Raw genomic sequence first — 23709 nt, forward strand, 5'->3', positions numbered from 1 at the left:
GGAATTGTACACTGGCTGACTGGTTCTATGTTCAAATTGAAAAAAAGGGAGTTTGTTGCACTTTTTTTTTAAAAACTATTGAGACCAAGGTTAGCTAAGTAAATCAATGCCAACATACTACTTACATTTCCCCCCCCAAATTGTTGTGTTGACCTATTTACATTGATTTTCCTCCCTGTGAAAAAGTATCAATATAACACGGCATGGTCAAGTATGAATTATTATACGGTCACATCCTATAATAGTTCCGCTCGAGTAAGTATTTCTTCAATGACTCGTGAAGCTTAAGTACCGAGTACTGGCTCAACCGGAAACACGGCCCAGGGGGCTGATGGGTAGTCAGTCTTTGAAGCATGGCTAACAATGCCGTTGTTTACATTACACCTATTTATTAAGGGGGATGTTTAGGTATGCCATTTATCAATAGAAATTGTTGTTTTGATAGCAGGGGGAGGAGTTTGTGTAGAATTTCTTTAGATTTAAAGTAAAATTAGCTTTCTTTGACTATTTCAAGGGCGGCCCGATGGATGAGTGGTTGGCAAGTCGGCCTCACGGTGGGGGACCTGGGTTCGAATCCAGGTTAGTCCACCTGTGTGGAGTTTGCATGTGGGTTTTCTCCGGTTTCCTCCCGCATTCCAAAGACACTCTAAATTGCCCCTAGCTATGAGTGATTGGTTGTTTGTCAGCTGGGATAGGCTCCAGCACCCCCCGCGACCCTAGTGAGGATAAAGTGGTTCAGAAAATGAGATGACTCTTTCAAGTCAAATATTTTTTTAAGGTTTTAAAGTAGGCTTAACTTAAAAAATGCTATGTTTGTGTAAGCTCGACTCCAAAAAGACTAAAATTGTATTGCTTACGTGAAGAAAACTTCACTTTGTAAAGTGTTATATTGAATTGATTTAAGAAACAAAGTTTCTTTGCAAGTAAATTATACCGGTGTGACTGTGACGTCATCACGTTAATGCAATTTGTTGACGCATTTTTGTCCCCCAAGTCAATTTTACGTAACAAAAGTAACAGTGTGGGGAGTTTTTTAAATGTGGTTATGTTCTCAGGCTTCAACTATGTTTACCTTTTGATCCTTTGGCGCTTGTTCTCCGCGGCTAACGTAGCACATGGGGACGTTTTTTGGTCACACATCCGAAGCGAGCATTGCAGCGCTGGAAAAAGAAAACAAACAAGTGAAGAAGGTGGAGGCAAAACAAGTGGGTTGCCATCACAGATAAAATGCTGGTGAAAATATTTTCCAAACGACGACAGGTGAAGGCAATCTGGACAGCAAAAGTGATACTTGACCAGAAGATTACTTTCCATCTTATTGTTGTGCTTAGCAAGTGCTTGAAATAAGGAGAATTTAAAGACAAATTGCTGGCCTGAGAACTCAGAAAATATTGGATTATCCTCACCAAGAGCCATGATATGAATAAATGTGGATTATAATTCAGAAATTAAACGACTGACATTAAAAAATCCAATTTGACTTAGAAAATAGACCCGTTTTCCTTTTTCACAAACAGACAATAGCAGTATTTACTGTAAATGTTTCTGTTCAAAATACAAGGGACTATTGGCTAAATATCAAAGTACCGTGGGTTTGATAAACATGACAAATTTCCTGTTTTTTTTAATATGTAATCCAGTAAGAAATGTTCAAAATGGAATGAGATATTTTTGGTTTTATGAAAACATTCCTATAGAAACAGTGATGAGTTTTTGTGCCGACTTTTAAAAGGCTGAATGTATAGCTTTAGATTTAAAATTGAAATGTCCAAACAAGGTTTACTTGATAAACAAGTTGAAAAAGGGGGATAGTAAACAGAGCCGGGCCCAAAATGTTCACAGAGCCTCCTTTGTTTTCATCCTTGCCTGATTATTTAAGTTTCAATAAGCATGTTTTGCTCCATTTGCAAAAATATACTGGCCAATTGTAACCAAGCAAAATTACATTTGAAGACATACTGAAGTTATTGAGCTATGTTCTCTATTTGGCTGCAAAAAAAAACTTTTTTTATAGTTCTACAAAGTTCTACAATAAGAAAAAATTAAAATTTCCATGACAATTTCATCTTAAACTAAAATTAGCAGTAGGCAAACCATGCTTTTCCATGTTGATTAGTATTACAAAGTCCATTTGAAATTTAAAAAAGGCATTAACTTCATCTTAATTCAGTAATTCGGTAAATACAACATATTTGAGGGCGGTATTATTAACCACTTGGCTCATGATTTTATGAATATGCTTTGATTAATCCATTTTATGTTTAATGATAGTGATGAAACCGTTTAAAGATGAGCATCTAAACTGCGCCCTCTGCTGGTTATAAAACAAATGGCAGATTGAATAGTCATGGAAGTGAGAAAAAAAAATCTGTAAATTGTCACAAATATTGTTATAATATAATTACTCATTCGTTTTTTTGTAGCACATACATTATCATTTTTTAAAAATCGTTTAAAAAGGTACTAAACATTTATGATCATTGTTTTTAATTCCAGTATTTGTTTTCTGAGCATTCCAAGTAGACACCTTGTATTGTTAATTTGTGGTTAAATACATATATTTTCAGGGCTCTTACCTTTTTTTCCTCCATCTCGACACATTGTTGATGTATTTTGCATTTTTAAATAATATTAAAAATATTTTGTTGCTGGGAAAAGTCCATTTTTTTGGTCACAATTCACAAATTAGCAAGTCGAGTGAGGAGTGCAAATGAGTGCAAAGTGGAAAAACTATTTAGTAGTTAATTTTAGTATTTCCAATGCTAGTGGCTACATTTTCAACAGGTGCCTGTAAAATGGTGCAAAAGAATCGCCTGAAGACCTGCCGGACAAACAAAAGAAGACAAGTTTAAGGCAAAGATGGTCAATCTTTAATTCCAAGTAAATTGTTAGGAAGAAAGCACAATATGAAATCACGAGGAAGTATATTGCATTAGAACTTTCAAAACAAAATAGGTCATTATTAGGTTAAAACTACTCAATTGTTGCATAAAACTTCCTGAGATCAACATTACACTACAATGAGTCTAACAAAGGACTAAATGCTGTAAAATGCTTAACACATTTAAGCACATTGTAAGCTGTGAATAACAAACCCATCCTTCTTTATAAAGTATAGAAAATCACAATTCTCAGAATACTTTTTTTGTGTAGATTAGTATAAATCTCGGCTCCCGTAGCAGCAAATAAAGAAATGGACAACAAATCTCTTAAATACATCAACTTTAAAAAGCTATTTAAGTCATTGAAGCACCTTTGAGGTTTTGCAGTAGCAATGTCATTTCTCTACAAATAAAGTATATACACAGTGAGTAGTATTGCTATTTTCTGGGTGTTTTTAAAAAGCAGTGCCAAAATTAAAAGAAAAATGTGCATGCTTGGTTAACTTGTATTAGTTGATATTCAAGTACACAATGTTTGTCATCCAAGGACAGTCATTTCAGAAATGAATGCGTTTTTAAAACACATTTAGAAATGCAGTTTTAACTTATACATAAAGTTGGGCATTTCTGTACAGTGTTTAAAGTACGATCACACAACTAAAACAAGAAACACACATTTTAAAATACTATACGTAAAGATATAAACATTGTTTCCGGTGTAATTGTGTTTTGGTGGACACAATTGTGCAATTATTTGCTTTTTTTTTTTGCTTGTTTCACTCATCTGATAGGTAAATAAATCAAACATGTAAATATTGGGCATGGGAAAACATGAAATACAGTTTTTAAGTGGTAATGTTAGTGCAAAAAAAATTGCAACTTGGACCCATTGTATCATTATTTAATTCTGCCTCATCCTAATTTATCACGAGATACATTCAAGTGGTTTGGGTATGCATTACAAAATGTTCCTTCCACTTTTTTTATTTTTAAATAACAACCATAAGTCCAATTTGAGATGTATTTATTGCTTTTAAAACATTTGAAATCTGTTACAACCTAAAGTGTGGAAGACAGAGATGGACAATTGCAGTGCATATTCTATCCTGGCAATCCGAAACCACCGGTTTCTTCACAAAAAGGAAGACCACGTGGAGACAGAGAGTATCACTTCCTTCTTCAAATATCCGGTGAAGGTTTCTCCAAGAATTATGGAGGCTTGCCCTGCTGAAAGGAGATGATTCCGACTCTTGGCGTGAGAAATTGTTCCTTGCCCAGCTTCATGGGGGACTTTTGAGGCAACTGACAAGCATCTCCAAACCACAAGGTCAGGGTCTCACACTCGAAATTGACTAGGGGTGTGTCTTGTCTCATATCCGGCCATACGATTGGTAAACCGAAAGTCAATCCCGATACCGCGCTTTAAAAGAATGCTTTCGATTTTTGGGGGAAAAAAACTCTCAAAATGGACATTTGCATCCATTTATTTAATTCATCACTAAAGTAAACAGTTTTTTTTGTTCTGTTTGAATAATATGTGGCCTTCATTGTATCGTTTTCCCAGTTTTTAGTGCAAACCTGCTTAAATGCAGGGTTCAAATATGACAAAAAAGGATGTATAGCACGCGATATTGCATTTGAGCTGTAAAACAGCGCCCTCGTGCGTCCAAAAAGGGTGACTACCTGTCAGGGCACGGCGGCTGCCTGCTGCCTATTAGTGGACGCGAGTAGAAGTGCAGTTGCCTATTGTTTATTTCCACCAAAAACGCAAAAATAAAGAGGGATTCGGACTGATTTTGAATGGATACGATAACGGCACGATGCAATTTGGAGTTTGTCGGGGAAGTTGCATTTAAAATGCGCCATTTGACAAACGGGAATAAGATCCAGTCATAACGGAAAAAACGGCCAGTAGCATCAAGTTTAGGATTGCGATAATTGCGTTAAACCCTCTCGATTGGTCTTTAGTTCGCAGCCAATCTGTGGCTGAGGAAAAAAAATGGGCGTGGCCACCATCAAAATAACTTTGGTATATGCTAAGTACATTTGTAGATCCTCCGACCGTGTACTGATTTCAGTTTTTATGATTTTGGACTGACATATTACTCCACGTTGAGCACTTTCTTTCATGTTTTTTTTAATTCTCCCTTTAATGTCGTGGCAGAGGTCCCAGAATTTCAACCAGAATTTCAACGCGTATTGAAATACTATGAAAAACGGCCCTCAAAAAAGCAAGGCTTCATCGTATTGAGGTTGGATTTGTGTCATGATACTCACTGTTCCCAGTCCTACCTATAGCTTGCGGTCCCCGCAAATGATACTCTGGTAGACGCTTTGCGTTAAAGGCACGTAACTCTTGTCTTGGTAATCCAACACGTAAAGAGGATCTGCTACGGTGGAGGGATTAAATCCGCTCTGAACTAGCTGGAACTTCTGCTGCTTGAAGGTGCTCGTCATTTCCATCACGGCCTGAGAAGGAGAAAGAAAACAACCGTTTAGAACGCCAAACCTGGACGAGAGCACGCGAAAAGTTCAGCGGAAAGAGTTTGTCCAACTTGGCAACGCTTCGTTAAGATTTTATTTGGTTTCCCGGTTGCTCACGTGGGAAAATTGCATTTCTTTTGCTACGTGTGGCCATAAATGTGCTTTCCAGCCGCCATAAAAGTGTCTGCATGGACTGATTTTATTGTGAAGGCGCGACTTGTCGTGCCGCTGTTGCGCGGTCCGACGGCGGTGGGCACAAAGGAGCGCCTGAAGCCCTGCCTTCCGCCACTGGGTGGAATAATGAGCTGGCCGGACGCCACGCTTCAGTTCATCGTGGAGAGATTGAAAGGAGTTGTCCGACATGCTCTGACGCAATGACATTTGTATATTCTGTAAGATGATATCAGTTTTTGTGAGTATAAAAGCATCGTTCTCGTACAAATTGTGAATGGCTGACATGTCAGCATAAACACTCAACTGTCTGACTGAATATTCATTCTTAGTCTTGTGATTGGGTTGACATGTCAGCACAAACACTCAACTGTCCGACACAGATCAATTAGTTTTTGCCCTGCAAATGACTGAAATGTATTTGTCCAAAGTCCTGCTGACAACCGTAAGTTTTGCCTGTATTTAAGACTCACTTAGTGGTCATTCGGTGATGAGAGCTGCAATGACAACAGACTGCTGTTTGAGCTCTTCCCATTCTGCACTTTGGTAATAAACGTATTTCCTTTAAATTGGTCTAACTCTCTTAACCTGCTCCTTAAGTTGTTTTTCAGATCTATCATATTCCCGCATATTAACCGCCCCCACGTATAAGCCGCACCCTTAAAATTGCCTTAAATGGTTCCATTTTACAATTTCCCTCGTATAAAACCGCCCCCGATTCACAATTTTCACCTCCATATTCGTGTTTTTAATAGGGAGTACAAATGTGTTACTTTGAAGGGAAAATCTGAAGAAAAATGTGCTATTTCTGAGCGTGCAATGGCAGGCACAAGTGAGTTTTTTCACGTTTTATGCAAGATACGTTTTTTTTTCTTCTTGAATTTCATTCCAAGACGTCAAAATAAATTTGTTTTTTCTTTTTAACCGTTTATCTTTTCTCTATTTTGAAATAAAAGATCATATCGTCCGCATTGTCTTGCGTTATGGCCTTTCGTCTTTGTCACCTTGCAGTTCCGTTCATGTCAAGTCGAATTTGTGCGCATATAAGCTTTACCCTTGATTCCGTCTTTTTTTTTGCAACAAATATGGCGTATACGCGTGAAAATATGGTACCTCGTAGGTCACGGGCTCTTTACCTGAAGCCTCACGAAGAGAGGTCGCGCATAGGTGGGTAGCTCCGCCACCACGTGTTTAAAAAATGCAAGGCCGTCAAACAGAAAGCCTGGGCTCAGAATGACAGCGGCCATGCCAGCTCTTCCCTCTTGGCCTATCAAAAAAAGAAAAGAAAAAAACACAAGGCAATCAGTTTTTGCACATTCTTCAATGTCGATATCATAAGAATCAATAAATGCAAATTTTAAGCAAACATACCTGGTATTTCCACCCCGTACACATTGACTTCTTGGATAAAATCAACCGATCCAAGGTTTTCGGACACCTCTGTCGTTGCTACATTTTCGCCTTTCCACCTGAATTTGGGGATTTCGAAGAAGCATAACATGGCGGTGTAAGATGACAAAGCGTCTATTCCTCAAAACACACAAAGACGAACGAGTCTACCTGAAGGTGTCCCCGACTCGGTCTTTGAAAGAGATGAAGCCTTGTTGGTCTTCGATCATCAAGTCTCCCGTGTTGACATAGGTATCACCCTCGACAAATACGTTCCTTATCAGCTTCTTTTCAGTCAGCCGTTTGTTTCCAGCGTAGCCAAAGAAAGGAGTCATGGCACTCACTTTGGAAAGTAAAAGCCCCGTTTCGCCTGAGAAATAACGCCACAACAACAAATAGATCAGTCGTCGACAATATATGAGAGGAAATAAAAGTGCCTTTGAATAGACATCGCACCCAAACATACCCTTTTCGACTCGCTGACAGAAACCGTTGTGATCCTTCACAGGCTCGTCTGTAATCGGGTCATACTTGACCAGGTCATACTTGAACAGGAGCTTCACAAAACACAATATTATGTCATCAGACCGTGACGTAGATTAACAGAAAAATGTCAGGAACTATAGTTATGGTCCTTAAGGTTCCCGAATCATTATTTTATTGATTTGTTTTTATTAGTACTGTCCACTTCAATAAATGTATTTAGTCAAATTTGCTGAGTGTTGAGCTGGGAAACATTGACTGCTGCCACCTAGTGGATGGGAGTAGAAGAACAGCCAGCTATTGTTTATTTCCACCAAAAATACACGTGAAAATATCGATTGAGACAAATTTTGTAGCAGAAATGTTCCAAGTATGATCAATAAAAAAATTATTTAGTCAAATTTGCGGAGTGTTGAGCTGGGAAACATTGAGTGCTGCCACTTAGTGGATGCAAGTAGAAGTGCAGCCATCTTTTGTTTATTTCCACCAAAAATACATGTGAAAATATCATTTGAGACGAATTTTGTAGCAGAAATGTTCCAAGTATGATCAATAAATTTTTTTAGTCAAATTTGCAATGTTGAGCTGAAAACATTGACTGCTGCCACCTAGTGGATGGGGGTAGAAGTGCAGCCAATTATTGTTTTAAAAGATCGATTGAGACGAATTTTGTAGCAGAAATGTTCCAAGTATGATCAATAAAAAAAGCAATTGGCTCAATTAACCACAACAACAACACTAAATTGTTGTCACTTTTGTTTCCTGCGTGTCAAAGATTTTCCGTGTATTTATTTAGAAACAAATGGACATCTGTAAGACGGCTTTAGCAGACATGAGCTTACCCTGTAGATGGAGTTGGAGCGCCCCACTGTGCCAATCTTGCCAATGTGATTCATGAAACACAGGTTTCCTTCGGTGGAGCCGTAGACCTCGCACATTTTTATCTCCCCGTAGCGTCTGTGGAACTCTTGCCAGACATCCGGACGAAGCCCGTTCCCGACTCCCATCCGTACCGAGTGAACCTGGTCCATCTCTGTCTGATGGCGGTGAATATTCCATAACAAGAAGAGAACAAAAAAAGGGAAGGTCAAACTGTCAGCTTGATCATTGCAGGTATACTACACACGAAAAGAGCAAAAGATGATAATTAGTTGTTTTTATTTGATTTATTATTGCTGTCCACTTAAATATACTGTATTTAGTTGAATTTGATATTAGACTTGAGCTGGGAGATACTGCGTGCTGCCGACTAGTGGACGGGAGTGGAAGTGCAGCCACATATTGTGTACAGTAATCCCTCGAATATCGCGGTTAATATAGAACAGACAAATCGCGAAAAATCCCAAAGTAGGGTCACCCCTATTAGAACTACTTTTTTTTGTTCCAGTGCCGAGTCTAAAGATTTTTTTTAATGAATAATTATTAGCAGGAAAAAAAAATCACGAGGAAGTGAATTCGCGATAAGTGAAGTCGCAATAATCGAGGGAAGACTATTTCCACCAAAAACACCAAAAAAAGCAATAAAGAGAAAAGCCAAGTCTTTTGATAAGCGTCATTGGTGTGTGTGTAAAAGCTTGTTTTTCTCATTATGGATAATAAGAGGAGCGCAAATGAGGACGCTGACACGGCCAAGCTTTCGCCCACTGGACAAAATCAGAGAGGAACAGAGGACAAAGAGCACTTTGAGCCTGGCATCAAGAAGGAATCTCTGCCACCATATTACGTGTGTTCATGTCGGTGTCCGCCGTGGGAGGAGCAAAGGAGGGCGACAACAAAGGCGTTTTCATTGGCTCGCCGGGGATGGCGCGATTGATTGGCCAATGGCTGATTATGGACTGTTGAAAGACTGGATCGTTTCTTCCGAGAATAATTGCTCGCAAAATGTGTTGTGATAGGAGACTGGAACATTGGAAGTTCAACGTGACAAACTGAATTCAGTTTGTCACGTTGAACGCAAAAAGCAGCCAAAAGGATAATTATGCATTAAATGGGCTATAGGAATCCTCCATTCATTCATTATTCCTAAAATCCACAACATATTAACTCACTGACTTGTTTTATTTTAATCAGCTCACGTACAAAGTCATACATAAATAATTTATAATAATATTCTATTAAATACCCATTCATCATGGCAGCCAATCAATGTTCTTTTCCAAATGCAATAAAGCAAGTGGATATACTGTATATGCACTTTTGGTTAGAGTACATAATGCGCATGAAGCTTTTGTTTTAAATTATTGGTATGTTTTTTAGTAGGCGGGTTTTATTTTTCAGTGGCATCTGGGAAAAGTACAGCAATCCCTCGAATATCACGGTTAATGTAGACCAAACATGGCCGCGATAATTAAAAAATTGAAAAGTAGGGTCACCCCTATTATAACTTCTTTATTTTTATTTTTTTCTTTAGTGCTGAGTCTTAGTAGCAAAAGCAGCTTCTGCTTACGAGTTTCAGGGTGGATTTTCACATTTTTATCAACTTAAAAAAATAATAATAATAGCGGAAAAAAATCGCAAAGTAGTGAATTTGCGATAAGTGATAATCGAGGGATTACTGCATACCTGAAATGAAAACCAAAAGAAAAATAGATTGTAAAAGTCAAAGTAACTGCTATTTTGGAATCAGCGCCATTTGAAATTTGGACACATTTTTAATTCGCCTTTACTAGGACAGTGATCTTTGCGCGTTGCAAATTCTACGGCCGCAAAGTGACCTGTAATCTCCCGGTGATCCACTTGAGTCTTTCTAGTAATCACGTGACACAACGGGCGGAATCCCTCTTCGTCTTGCACGCACGATGTGAGTCGAGTGTACGGAGCGCTTCCCAGCTTTTTAACCACTTGTTGGCTTTTGTCCCACGTTTGACTTCCCCCCCGGGTCGCCCCTTTGTGGGTTGTTGCATAAGAATGGGTCAAAATTTGCCCTGATTCATTGCTTTTAGTTTTTAATGTATTCAGTTTTTCAAACTAACATGTTTTGGTCTTTGTGTTTTTGGCCATTGAGTCCACCTGAGGTTTCCCCGCACCTGGTGTCTATCGTCATCCAGGATTTTCCAATTGTCTCTTCAACCCAAGTCTATCTATTTAAACCCCGTGTGGTATTTGTGAGTTCTTGTCGGATCGGTTGCCGTCCGTGCCCGTTTCTAGCCTGTCCTGTACCTGTCCTACATTCACGTCTAGGGCTTTCAGGGTGTACCAGTCAAACCAGGGGAGCGCTTCGCTGCCGCCTAACAGGTTTTTCCAGCAATTTCACGGTCTCAAAAACAGCCGTCGGTTCCTCGTAATCGGGGGTTGCTCGCACGATGAATGGCGAAGAAGCTCACCCCGTCACGCGATTACCTACTCGCATGGATTACCGGGAGGACACAAGCGTCTTTGTTGTCTTTTGATTCTCAACCTTTACAGGACCAGTCAGTTTTAAAGCACTAGTCAGGATTCGTAGATTTGTACTTACATTGACGAATATTGTTTCATACTACAGGAATAACAGTTTTTTTGTTTTCTATTGCCGTGAAAATAGTTTAACGAAGCGAACCCGTAGAATTGTAACAACTGTGTCAAAAATTTGAATGACTTATTTGGTAAAAAAAAATATTTTCAGCCTTTAGTCTTGCCATTTATTTTGAAGGACCTGGTGTTTCCATGCAACTAAAATTCCCCAGAAAATGTGATTTATAGTCCGAAAAATATGTTAGGTTAAAAATGAAACATCGTTACCTTTGGCTGGTTGCAGAGGTATCTGCAAAGTTCCCCAATATACTGGAAAACAGTCACTTGATGTTTTCGACAGTCATTCCAGAATTGTGAGGCTGAGAACTTCTTCTTCAGCACGCACGTTGCACCTGTGATAACCGACGACAGTGGTTAAACAGTGACGGTGACGCCACGTAAATGAAGTCATGACGACAATAAACATTTGCAAAATAGTTTCGTTGGATGTCCTTAATTCCAGCTGCCTGTACCCTCTACCCCGACATCAATCAATGAAATATCAGAGGACAATAACCTTTTATCAGATCCGTCGGGATAGTGACCTCTACCAGATGAGTTCGTTGACTTTTTCTTGAAATCGGGTGCCGTTTACAAAAAAACGGCAATTATTTTGGAACAACCTGTACTGCGTTCAAGAGATTGCGCTCAGAGTACACGCAGAGCTTTACTTGATCTGCAAAAGAAGGGCACGGAATCTGACCTATCCCTAACCCTGACCTTATGACCTGCCACAGTCGGCAATGAGCCCATTTTTAATGACCGTATTTTCTCGCGTATTAGCCGCCTCCGCGTGCTTATAGCCGTTCCTTTAAAATTGCCATAAAATGGTTGAATTTTACAATTTCTCGCCCTTGGATTGACAATTTTCACCTCCATATTCATGGTTTTATTGGAGAGTACAAATGTGTTACTTTGAAGGGAAAATTTTGAGAATTTTGTATAAATCAATTGCTGGATTGCATTCCGAAAGATTGTTGCCTGCACGTAGACAAATTCAAAGAGGAAGTCAGGTGAGAAGTACAATCAGGAAATGTGTCCATAGCAGTCTAGGTAAGATGGCGGCGCCCTGAGCGAGCAATGGCAGGCACAAGAAAGTGAGTTTTTCACGTTTTATACAACAAAGGGTTTATTTTTTTTCTTGGATTTCATTCAGAGATGTCAAAATTAATTTAGTTAAGCATTTTATCCGTTTACCTTTTCTCTAATTTGTAATAAATGACCGTACCATCTTGCGTTTTGTGCACGTCACCTTGGGGTTTTGTGCATGTCAAGTCGAATTTGTGCGCATATAAGCCGCATCCTTAATTCAGACATCTTTTTTAGCGACAAATATGGCGTATGAGCGAGAAAATACGGTATTGTCTAACTATGTGTAACTATGCCTTTCCTGTATCTGCATTCTCACCCTCTTGCTATTGTCACAATGAAATTTCCCGAATACGGGATGAATAAAGTTATCCAATCCAATCCAATTATATCTATTTTGGTATCAAGTCTACTCACCGAGCTCAATGGTGCCCCCTATGCCAACCAACGAAGCTGCGCTGTGGTAAAGCGGCAAAGGGCAGTAGATCACATCGTTTTTCGTGACCCCAAATGCCCAAAATCCTCCCGCTGCCTTCAAGCTTTGGAGGTGAGTGATCACGGCCGCCTTGGGAAGACCTGTCGGGGAACACGAGACCGGCCTCGGTCAGAATGTCCAATGGAATCAATGGAATCGTCTTAAAAAGGCAGTGCATGCTCACCCGTCGTTCCAGAGGTGAAGATGTAGAGCGTGGGAGATTTCAGAGAGGTGGCGGCACGTAAGCTAGCCGGTAAAGGTTTGTCCGAGGCGGCGTCGATGAGACCCGGCAACGATTCCGCCTCCACGTCCCCACAATTGCCTTTCATTGTCCACACTTGAATCTCGTCCTCCCGTAGTTGGCTGGCGATGCCGGGAAGACACTCCACTAAATCTAAAAGAAGGAAACATTGTATCACAGTAGGTTGTAAAAGTCATTTGCTGCACCAACAGAAGCAATGTTTCCAATTCAAGTGAGTGCAAATGTGTCAAATCTTGTATCATGTATCAGGCAAATTGATGTATAAGACGCAGTAGTTTTAATGCCTTTTGTCATCAATCAACTAGAAGGAGCTGTGCTAAAGTGAATTTCAAACAACGATTAACCAATATTAATCCATATATATCCATAAGGAGCACTTCCGCAGATCCTTCCTCCCATCAGCTGTCAGGCTCTTTAACAAAAAATGGCTGAGTGTTAAGACCTACCGTATGCATGCATGTACATCTATGTATATGTATGTATGTGTATATATATATATATATATATATATATATATATATATATATATATATATATATATATATATATATATATATATATATGTATATATATATATGTGTGTATATATATGTATGTGTGTATATATATACATATATGTATGTATATGTGTGTATCTATGTATGTGTATGTATATATATGTATGTGCATATGTATATATGTATGTGTATATGTATATATGTATGTGTATATGTATGTATATATATGTATGTATGTATGTATATGTATGTATATATACACACACACATACTTCAGAGACACGCTTATTAATTTTTATATTTATTCATGTATTTATTAATTAACTTACTTATTACCTATCTATTTTTGTCTAAAATGTCTTTTTCTGTGTCTCTATTCTCACCCTCTTGCTACTGTGACAACGAAATTTCCCGAATACGGGATGAATAAAGTTATCCAATCCAATCCAATCCAATCCAATCCAATCCAATCCAATCCAATCTAAGGCGCACCGTTTTAAAGTCTTTGTTGCGCCTTATAGTGCGGATAATATGGTACTGTTTGAGCAAAGTATTCCTTGCAAGTCTTTGCATTTGAAAAACAAGGCCGATATTGCCAGCTACAGGTGGTGAACCATTCCAGCTTTTCCATTGGTCATGCTGTTGCACGGGGTTGTGAGGTCAGCTTTCTTAACCAACATCACGCTTGTTTCGTTGAGCCGTGCTCTTTTCCTGTCACATGGTCACGGCACGCTAATTCTTATTGACTGAAGAAGCTGCAATTCTGCAGACAACCTGAGGACACAAGCGGGCTATGTCGATATAAAGCGCCCTATAGTTTGAGCTTTAACCAACCTCCAAAATGGACTTTTGACATTATATATACCCCTTGCGGGTTCTCAGTCATCCACATCACGGTAATCCGCGAAGAGCAGTCCCGCATCCCTTGATTCAAATTCAATTCTGAGAGCTGTTTGGAAGAGGAAACTCCATTTTTGGATAATAAAGCCAGCACCTCGAACCCTGTCAACATTCTACCGTTTACATTTCTGCCACTGTTGCCGGCGCTGTTTAGCCTGGAATGTGGTCCAGAGCCGGTTCACCCTTTAGGCATGTAGACAAACACACAAAGTGGGTGTGAATTCACTTTTAAAACAGTTTGTTAAAACTAAAACTGACTTGAAATTGCTAAGCAGTGTCCAAATCATATTACCACAAAGATAATATAATACCCAGTCATTTCCTTCTCCTCCAGTTGATCGCTAGTGTGTTTTCTTTACTCGAGTAAAGTGAAATTTATTGATGTAACAGCAGAGAACTTTGTAAACAAGTGCAAATTGCTCAAATTGATAGGAGCAATTGTAATGCACGAGTCATTTTGTATTGTGTACTATTAGGTTTATGAATACAATCTGATATGCTTATCAGTAATAAACTGAGAGGGTTTGAGTGTTAAAGATAATTTGTCAGTCATTGTTTACATTGACTCAATGTTCACCTTTACTCAGTCTAACTAGAACTTCCCTATACAGCATTTTCTAAATCATTCTTATTTCTTGAGGCTTTGGTTGTCACATTAGTGGAATATGATATCCACTAATATAGAAGCCGGGTCTTAAGTTATTTAGTCAAGTTGTTTATTTTTTTGATAGTCTAAAAAAGCCACTTGCCCTATGAACGTCAGGAATTATTGTGTCATCTTTAGAAATGTGCCGTGCTTTTCTTGGCCGTTAGTGGGCGCTAAAACGCCATTGGCTTTTATCATTTGGCGCCATGGGGTGAACCAAAGTCAACTTGTCATCCTGTTATGAAACTTATTTGACTTTTTTTTAACTCACATTGAATTTTTCGTGCCTCTACGTTTAAGGACACAATTATGTGACTACTTAGCTTTACTAGCGAAACGACATGAACAAAAGTTAACTTGTCATTCTGTTATAAAACTGTATTTCAATATTTTTTCACCCCCCCCCCATTAAATGTCTAGTCCCTCTTCGTTTATTGACACGGTTATGGGACTGCTTAGCATTGCTAGCGAAATGGCTTTTATCATTTGGCGCCATGGGCTGAACCAAAGTCAACTGTTGTGAAACTTATTTGACTTTTTTTTAACCCACTTTAAATATTTCGTCCCTCTTAAGTTTAATGACACAATTATGTGATTACGTAGCTTTACTAGCGAAAGGAAATAAACAAGAGTCAACTTGTCATGCTGTTATAAAACTGTATTTGACTTTTTTCACCCCCCGCGACCCCAATTAAATATCTAGTCCCATTACGTTTAATGATACGGTTATGTGGCTGCTTAGCAATGCTAGCAAAACTACACGAACAAACGTCAACCTGTCACCATGTTATAATACTGTATTTGACTTTTTTTACCCACATTAAATATAAATATATGTTGCCTCTACGTTTAATGACACTTATGTGACCGCTTATCTCATGACACGAACGAATGAAACGAGTTCGAGCTTCACGTAACGACATAAGAGGATATATTTACCTGTTCCGACGACCAAAGCTTTGGCCCCACAGCATTTTAAGCAATGTAACAACGCCTTGGATTTAATGTTCGTGTTGAGAAAGGCGACGGGGCAGCCGAGCTTGGCCAAGCCGAACCAAACGCAGACGAAGTCGGGCTCGTTGTTCATAAGCAGGGCGACGCAGTCGCCTTTGGACACTTTGCGGAGGAAAACGTTGGCGAGTCGGTTGCTACGCCGCTCAATGTCCTCGTAAGTGTGGATGCTCCCTTCGTAGATGAGAAAAGGCTTGTCGGGGAAGTGTCGCGCTTGTTCAATGAACCTGTCCAGGACCGTGCACACCCTCGAAGTCAACTTGAACAGTTCTAGTTTCAGCCCATAACGAGCCACGCTCAAAAGAAAAAAGAAGTCGTGCCAAAAGTAAGGGAAACAAAGTCTGAGCAAGAAGTGAGCGGAGTAAATACCCACGACCAGAGCTGATAGCCAGCCCAAAGAGAGCATTTCTGTAGCCGTCGTTAGGAAGGAAGACGCCGTGCCGTGCCGTCTACTACCACGCACCAGGTCCACGCTCCATGTGATAAACATCGACCGTCACCGTGACGTTCGACCAATAGGATCGTTCGCATTTCGCCTGTGAGATGCCGGCGCGATAGGGGAAACGTGCCTTCAAAATAAAAGCAGGCTTTGCATTCGTTTTCCTGTTTGCTGTCCTGGAGGGCTCCCGTCGTTATCCAGTCTGTTTTCCATGTATCCCTCCGCCAACGCACCTGCATCAAATCATCGCACGTGAATCGGTTTTCCATGTATCCCTCCGCTCATCAAATCATCGCAACTGAATCAAATCATCGTTCTCGTGTTTCCGGATAGCTTGCTGATGAGTTCATATTTGAGTGAACATGACATTTGAGCTGATATGTTATCGTACTGTACTGGTACAAACTCTCAATTCATTTTTTTTGTGGTGAAATGGTTCTCACAAGGACATTACTGTTATAATCAATAAAGGTTTGTTATTCCTGACGTGAACATTGACATTTTCCAACACAAGTCATTGGCAGAATACTGGAAAATAAGTGGAAAATGACAAATTAGAAGGAAAATCATGATTTTCCGTCGGATAGGTCATTGGTTTTTGGTGACGAAAAAGTCGATAAGCAAGTACTTTCATTGATGAAGATGTGCTCGCCCTGAGGCCACGATGATGCTGACTGGTTAATTAAAGCCTTGGGCTGATTTTTAACATACATGTACATTGTTCATTTCTATGACGGAGGAGCATCACATGGTGCAACCCATTTTCCAGCGGTCAGTTTTTGGTCAAAGGACGAGAACAGTCAGTGAAACGGAGAAAAAGATCAACACGCGTGTTTTTTATGCATCTTGTCAGGTCTTGCTAGCACGCAGGACCACATCAGTCTTAATCAGCATCTGAAAACACGTCCAGAACACATTTTATATTATTAAAAAATTATATGTGTGACTAGTGATGTCCCGATCCAATACATTTGACCGCAACATAGTAATCAATGTGCCTACTAATCACAAAAAAATAAATAAAATCAACAATATTGCAAGAAAAGATTTATTTCAAGTGACAAAAACTGCCATAGCTTACACTGTAAGACACAAAAAAAACAAAGTATTTCAATTACTTCAGACTAAGAAAATAAGTTAGTGGTAGTTAAAGTTTGCAAAGAGTTTTTCTTATCCTGCCTTGCATACAAGGCTTTTATTTTAGAATTGGACCATCAACTGACCAATTGAATCCCCCCCCCCCCCCCCCCCTTTTACTTGATGATGATCTAAAATCAATTTTCACAGACTCGGATCTAAAAACTTCATTTAAGTTGCTTACCTCTTCAAAAGTTGACAGTATGTCAAACATTGGAGTCATTTCAATCCCTTGTCAAAAAATGACATCAACTCGTTTTGAAAACAGGCATTAATAATTTAAAAATACATCGTGATAAAACAGATAAATCTCAATGAAAGCAACCTGGTATTGAAGAAATATGTCAAGTAAAATCCAAAGAGTGGACAGCAGGCTCACATGATGGAGCAGATTCTCTGGCAACTTTGAGGAACATCCTGCAGAGAAGAAAGTAGTAGTGACAATTTACTCAATTTGGGTCACTAAAAAACAAAAAAAGAGGTCAAAAATGCCCAATGGCTAGAGTTTTAGAGGCGAAATGTTCCAACTTTCCGTTTTCTGATATTTTGGCGACGCTAAGTGGACAAAAACGGTAGTGTTTTGACCAAATAAAAATAAATAAATACATGAAAGTATCAAAGTATATTTTGTCATTGACCATTACTTTTTGTCATTAAAAACTAACAGAAACACTAACAACTTTTTTGTCAGATGGAAAAAAAAATATTTTTTTTGCCTTTGACTTTTATTTGGCTATTCGCAATAGCATTTTAGCATTCGATTTACACTCTGTCTGTCAATCAAATGGCAATGGGAGGGGCTTTTCATACAGAAATCCATAACGGATTCCATTTTGATTTTGATCGTGGCTGAGGTCATCTCTAAGCATTATTATTTTTCCATGTGGTTGCAAATAAACGATGAAAAAATGAACTCACAGCGGGTTTGACGTCACTTCTGGTCCAGTTGCTCTTTTCCTGCTTGTTTTTAAAAGACCGGATATTGCTCTGCATTCGGGAGCCCAAAAACACAAACATGTTCAAATGAACCAAAAAAAACCCACTTCTATTGATGACCTCTATTAGTTTGACTCACATTTTGTTGAGGGTCATTTTTAGCAAATTCTTCATTCAGAGCACTAAATTCCTCCACATTGTCATCATCTGCCGTCTTTCTTTTGGCCACCTCCTGAAACACACAACGCAAAAATTATCAATGACAGAATGACAGTACCTTGAATAAAAAAAACTAGTAGTAAACACAAAATGGCGTTTTTAAATGGTGATGAGTCAACAAGTATAATAAGATTAAAATCATCTGAAGCGGGCTCACCTCTCCCTTAGCGTTGATCAAAACCACGTAGACGCTGTCCCCGGGTCTCCAGGAGGCCTGGTCTTTCCAAACCAGATCCGAGGGGGGTTTGGAGCTGACGCCGGCATCCGCCGCCCAAATCTGCCCAGAGACACGCCTCCTTGAGCGTTCGCGCTTACGACATTTTGCGTTCAAAATCCTATTCCGCTCAATGCTACGCTAGCTAAAACACAATACAGTGGTACCTCGACATACGATTGTAATCTGTTCCGAGACCGAGATCGTATGACGAGATTCGCCGGGTGTGGAAATGCAAAGTCCGCCCAGTGCTCGTAGATATATTTTATACACGAAAGAGATGCAAAAAAAGACAGTGCCATAGCCACCTGGCTTCGTCGCATCACGGAATTTTGATCGCATCTCGGGCGAATTATTCCATCGAAATTTCCGTCGTAAAACGAGAATATCGTACGACGAGGTACCACTGTAGCTCATTTATTGCGGTTCAAGAGCCATGTGGGGGACAGTGATTTTTCTTTTATTTCTTTAAATGCTGTCTAGTATTTCCTGTTTTGGGGACTTTGGAAAAACCCTGCGTATATAAAATGGATTGGCCTCTTACCGTGACTTTGTGTCCAGCCTTCAAGGTGTACCTGGGTGTGAATTTGAAAGTGGCGCTGACATTTCCGATGGTTTTCACCACTTCGCAGCCCGCCATGGCCTGGTCCTAAAACCAAAGAGGCTCACTCTACACCCGGATAAAGACGGGGAGAATTATTATTTTTTTGTACCTTATCGCCCGTGTTGTGGACGCTGACGAACTTTCCCTCGGCGTCAATCTCGTCGATGACCACGGGACCCGTGGCCGAGGCAAAGTGGGCGATGGACACGGAGCTGCTGGCTTCCTGTTCCTCCACGTCGATCCGCTTCCTTTTCCCGTGAGCGCCGCGGACGCTTCGGCTGCTGCTGGAAACCGAAGCGGCGTCTCCGCGGGACGAATGGCTGGAGCACAGCTTCAATCTGCGGGTGGGCACCACGTCAGGGTGAAGTGGTCGGGGGGGCCGGGAACGAGCGGTCGGGGGGTCCGGGAACGAGCGGTCGACCCGCGGACGGATTCCGTCACCTTTCCTCTTCTCCCTCGATCAGTTTGCGATAGGCGTTGATTTCCATGTCCAGGGCGCATTTGACGTCCAGAAGCTGCTCGTATTCGTTCAACTGGTGCTCCATCTTTTTCTGAATCTGAGCCACTTCGCTGTCTTTCTCAAAGAGGAGTTTGCGTCGGGCGTCTTTCTCGTGAGCCAGCGCCACCTCCAGTTCGGCGACGCGATCGCGCCAACCGCAAGCCTGCCGGCGGGGGAAGGTCAAAGGGTCAAAGCACAGGTGTCAAAGTGGCGGCCCAGGGGGGGCAAATCTGGCCCGCCGCGTCATTTTGTGTGGCCCGGGAAAGTAAATGATGAGTGCAGACTTTCTGTTTTAGGATGAAATTCAAATGAAGAGTATAGATGTATATTATATTTGCTTATTTTCCCCGTTTTAAATCAATAATTTCAATTTTTTAATCCATTTTTTTCCTTGTTTTTTAAGTTCAAAAATCATTTTGTAAGATCTAAAAATATACAAAAATATTTTCTGTTTTCCACTTTAATATGGAACGTAATTTTAAAAAATGGTTTCCTTTTGAAATGAAAACCAATTATTAAATAAATGATTTTCGCTCAATAAGAAAAAAAGCTCAAATAAACATTGTTTTAGATCTATAAAAAAACAGAATATTCAGGGCTTTTAATCCTGTTCTTTTAATCCATTTATAAAAATATATATCTAAAAATTATATCTATGGTCCGGCCCACATGAAATCGAGTTGACGTTAACGCGGCCCATGAACCGACCCGAGTCCAACACCCTTGGGTCAAAGGAACGAAGGTTAGCATCAAGCTAACCGTCTGCTTTCAATTCATTCAAAGCCATCCATGTAAATGATGCCTCTAAACCAGGGGTGTCAAAGTCGCTTTGGTCAAGGCCAATCACATCTTGTGTGGGCCGGACCAAAAAAGTCGATTTACCTGCTGCCATTGGTTCATTAGCCCCTCCCCGTCAACGTCAATGATACTAAAAAAATGAGCGTCTCCAGCTAGTTTAAGTGAATTGGACATCTATCCTCGTCAATAGCAGGCCATGAGTTGATTTTGAGGGACTCCCTTTCCATTTCAGGGTACTTCCAGGTCACTTCTGGTCAATTATGGATCATCTGCTATTGATTTGGAGGACCTTTCTTGCTCTTTTTTCGGTTCCTGCTCATCTCGGGGCATTTCCAGGTGACCCCCTGTTGGTTTGGGTGCATTTCCAGGCTCCCTCTTAACTCATTGGCCGCTGCCACTGAGGGGCAACGAACCAATGGAAATGGAGCAAGTGCACTTGATCAAACAACTCCCGCTGGCATTTCATTCCGGTCGCATCCAGACACGTTACGTGGCGCGTTTTAAAATGCCCCCACCTCCTTCTGCAGTCCTTCCAATTGGGCGTTGAGGCTGACCACCCTCAAGGTGGACTCGCGTAGCTCCTCCCTGGCGATGTTGGCCGAATTCCCGTTCATCTCAGACAGCCGCCGCACGTTGTCCATCTTGGGAGACAAAGAAAGTCAACGTTCTCTTACGACGACGACGGCGTGCAACAGAGTTAAAGAGGAAGGAAGCCAGCCGGGCTGGTTTCTTCCTGAACAAAAAGTAGGAAGTTAACATCAGTCACACGTTTGACTTTTTGTTCACCTCGGGAACCACGTCTTACCGGATTGGACACTTTTGTAAGAGGATGTCCTCCATCCATCCATGTTAAGATCTCCAAAAAGTGTTAATTAAGAACGTACTTTAGTGATGTAAGTGCTCTCCATGCTGTCTTTGTAGATCCTCATCTGCTCCTCATTTTGGACCCTCATCTCCGTCAAGGCCAGGCTCAGCTTGGACTCGTACTCCTCCTTGTGGCCGGACTCCACCTCCACCAGGCACGTCTCGAAGCGCTGGCACGCTTCCTTCACTTCCTGCCACGCACGCCACCACGAGGAAGTCAAAGCCAATGGCATTTATCGGCGCCGCTGACAAACAAACCACTTCCTTTTTTTTCCTCCTTTCCTGTTTGAAAGGAGGAGCAGGAAATGTTTACCTCCTGGTGCATGGTCTTGCGAAAGTCCATCTCCTCCGTCAAGCTCTGAAGGCGGTTTTCCAAGTCCACCCGAATCAGCAACTCGTTGGCCAGCTCGTCCTTGGTTTGAGCCAGGACGGCGTTTAACTGGAAAAACACACCATTTCATGCAAAGGCAAAGGAAAATTGGCAGAGCAACCGGGAACCAAGGAACCATTTGACTTTTCAAAAGCGGTCAAGGATTGAAAATGTTTCCAACCCCGCGTATTTCCTCCTGCAGTTCAGCGATGTTGCCCTCCAAGATGGTTTTTTCGGTCAAGGAAGTGGCGAGCAGGGCCTCTTTGGAGTTCAGCTGAGCTTCCAGGTCCTTCAGACGGACGTTTGCTCCTGACACTTCAGATGCTTTTTTATAGTAGCTGGAGAAATAAAAAAATAAAAAATAAATGAATATAGCAAGCCCAAATTAAAAACTTGAGATTGACTGTGGGTGGGGGCAATTGCATGAAATCTTCATTTTTATTTTTATTTTTTTACAGTAGGGAATACACCTGTTGGAAGAAAAAAACAACTCACTACTTATAAAAGGCTTTAAATATTTGGGTTTTACTCATATACTCGTTGCTGGCAGTGATTGAGCTCACATGGGCTGTTAATTATCAGTGCCATTTATTTATTATATCTATTTTTAAAATGATCACACTTTGCGTGTGTCAAATATAAAAGATGCAGGCACTCATTTACTAATGCAATTCATCTGACATTTTTAGTCTGGTGACTTTCCTTCCTTTCGTGATTTTTTATTTTTACAAATCCAATATTTTCAACCCTAATATTTATGTCGTTTATTTTGTAAAATGATTTGATGAAATCAATTGGATTATTTGAGTAAACATGTGTAATTAGACTGTTATGATTAAAAAAAACATTTTTGAAAAAGTTATAATATATAGCCCCGTTTATTTATTTATTTTTAAAAATCTTAAACGGGTGCTTTTAGGGGGGTTCTGGACCCCCGGCATTTGCAACCCAAAATTTGTGTGAAGTCAAACGTCACCCTTGACAACATCATTTTTGCTCAACCACGTCACGGGGTGAACTTTGATGTTTTTATTTTGGTTGTTATTACGACTGTGCCTTTTTTGGAACTCCAGTTAAGTTTACGCAAATGTTGGTTTACCTAAATCGCAATTCTTTAAGAAAATAAAAGACAAGTGTCGCCACTCACTCACCCACTCACAACACTCAAGCACCCACCGCCCCACCCACTCTTCCCATCCAAGCTTATGTAGTAGTTATTGACTTACCTCTGTAAAAGTTCCTCATGCTCCGATTTGAGTTTTCCCAGTTCAATCTGCAGCCAGGCTCGATTCTTGGACGAATCGTCCAAACTCTTCCTGGCATCGGCCAGCTCGGTGTCGTAGGCGGCGATTTTGCGACACAGCTGTCGGCTCTTCACCTCCTCGATTTTCGTCATTTCCAAATTAATCTTCGCTTTCTCCGACTCGACATTTCGAACCCGGTCGATGTAGGTGGCCAGGCGGTCGTTGAGGTTCCTCAGATACTGTTTTTCTTGCAATCTGGTGATTCTTTTGGAGTTCATTTGGACGTTGCCTCGGCACGTGCTTCTCTGGCCGCTACCGGATACCGTTATGCTAGTCATAATTAAGATGAGATGTTTTGGGAGAGAGAAAAAAACAAGAACTTTTGAAACAAACTTCTCGACTTGTGCCCCACGGACGCGACTGTAAGGCATGAGTCCCCCCAAATGAAGGCAGGTGGCTACTCAAAGAAACCTGACGTCACTAAGAAGCGCCCAATGGCAAAGCACGACGCGTTTTCCCTTTCAGTTTCGTGGGGTACGTTTAAAAATTAATACCTCTCCCTGCCGGTGGTGTTTTTACGAAGGGCGGAGTCGCGCTACGGCTGTTT

At 40.6% G+C, this 23709-nt stretch overlaps 2 protein-coding genes across 2 annotated transcripts; both read right to left on the minus strand.

The window, feature by feature from the left end:
- Positions 1-2847: 2847 nt before the first annotated feature.
- On the minus strand, positions 2848-16322 carry slc27a6 (solute carrier family 27 member 6). Its single transcript, XM_077623415.1, has 10 exons — positions 15707-16322; positions 12647-12856; positions 12405-12563; positions 11127-11251; positions 8252-8446; positions 7393-7483; positions 7098-7296; positions 6909-7006; positions 6674-6804; positions 2848-5351 (listed from the first exon to the last, which is right to left on the minus strand). The coding sequence occupies exons 1-10, from the start codon at positions 16266-16268 to the stop codon at positions 5175-5177; spliced, it is 1947 nt and encodes a 648-aa protein (XP_077479541.1). The 5' UTR covers positions 16269-16322; the 3' UTR covers positions 2848-5174.
- A 1184-nt stretch (positions 16323-17506) lies between these two features.
- lmnb1 (lamin B1) lies at positions 17507-23572 on the minus strand. Its single transcript, XM_077623406.1, has 12 exons — positions 23085-23572; positions 22040-22196; positions 21802-21927; positions 21509-21679; positions 21140-21265; positions 19769-19989; positions 19437-19665; positions 19268-19372; positions 18667-18786; positions 18430-18522; positions 18273-18341; positions 17507-17771 (listed from the first exon to the last, which is right to left on the minus strand). Exons 1-12 carry the CDS (start codon positions 23531-23533, stop codon positions 17730-17732), a joined length of 1908 nt encoding a protein of 635 aa, XP_077479532.1. The 5' UTR covers positions 23534-23572; the 3' UTR covers positions 17507-17729.
- Between the last annotated feature and the right edge of the window lie 137 nt (positions 23573-23709).

This window comes from Stigmatopora argus, chromosome 16 (genome assembly GCF_051989625.1).
Source record: "Stigmatopora argus isolate UIUO_Sarg chromosome 16, RoL_Sarg_1.0, whole genome shotgun sequence".
Taxonomy (NCBI): domain Eukaryota; kingdom Metazoa; phylum Chordata; class Actinopteri; order Syngnathiformes; family Syngnathidae; genus Stigmatopora; species Stigmatopora argus.

Coding starts and splice junctions, on each gene's coding strand:
- slc27a6 (XM_077623415.1), bottom strand. CDS start 16,268: ATGTTTATCACATGGAGCGTGGACCTGGTGCGTGGTAGTAGACGGCAC. Junction 7,297..7,392: donor CTGTCAGCGAGTCGAAAAGG/GTATGTTTGGGT, acceptor GTTATTTCTCAG/GCGAAACGGGGCTTTTACTT. Junction 7,007..7,097: donor CGAGTCGGGGACACCTTCAG/GTAGACTCGTTC, acceptor CCCCAAATTCAG/GTGGAAAGGCGAAAATGTAG.
- lmnb1 (XM_077623406.1), bottom strand. CDS start 23,533: ATGCCTTACAGTCGCGTCCGTGGGGCACAAGTCGAGAAGTTTGTTTCA. Junction 21,928..22,039: donor TGCAGGAGGAAATACGCGGG/GTTGGAAACATT, acceptor GTGTTTTTCCAG/TTAAACGCCGTCCTGGCTCA. Junction 17,772..18,272: donor GAAGTGACGTCAAACCCGCT/GTGAGTTCATTT, acceptor TCTTCTCTGCAG/GATGTTCCTCAAAGTTGCCA.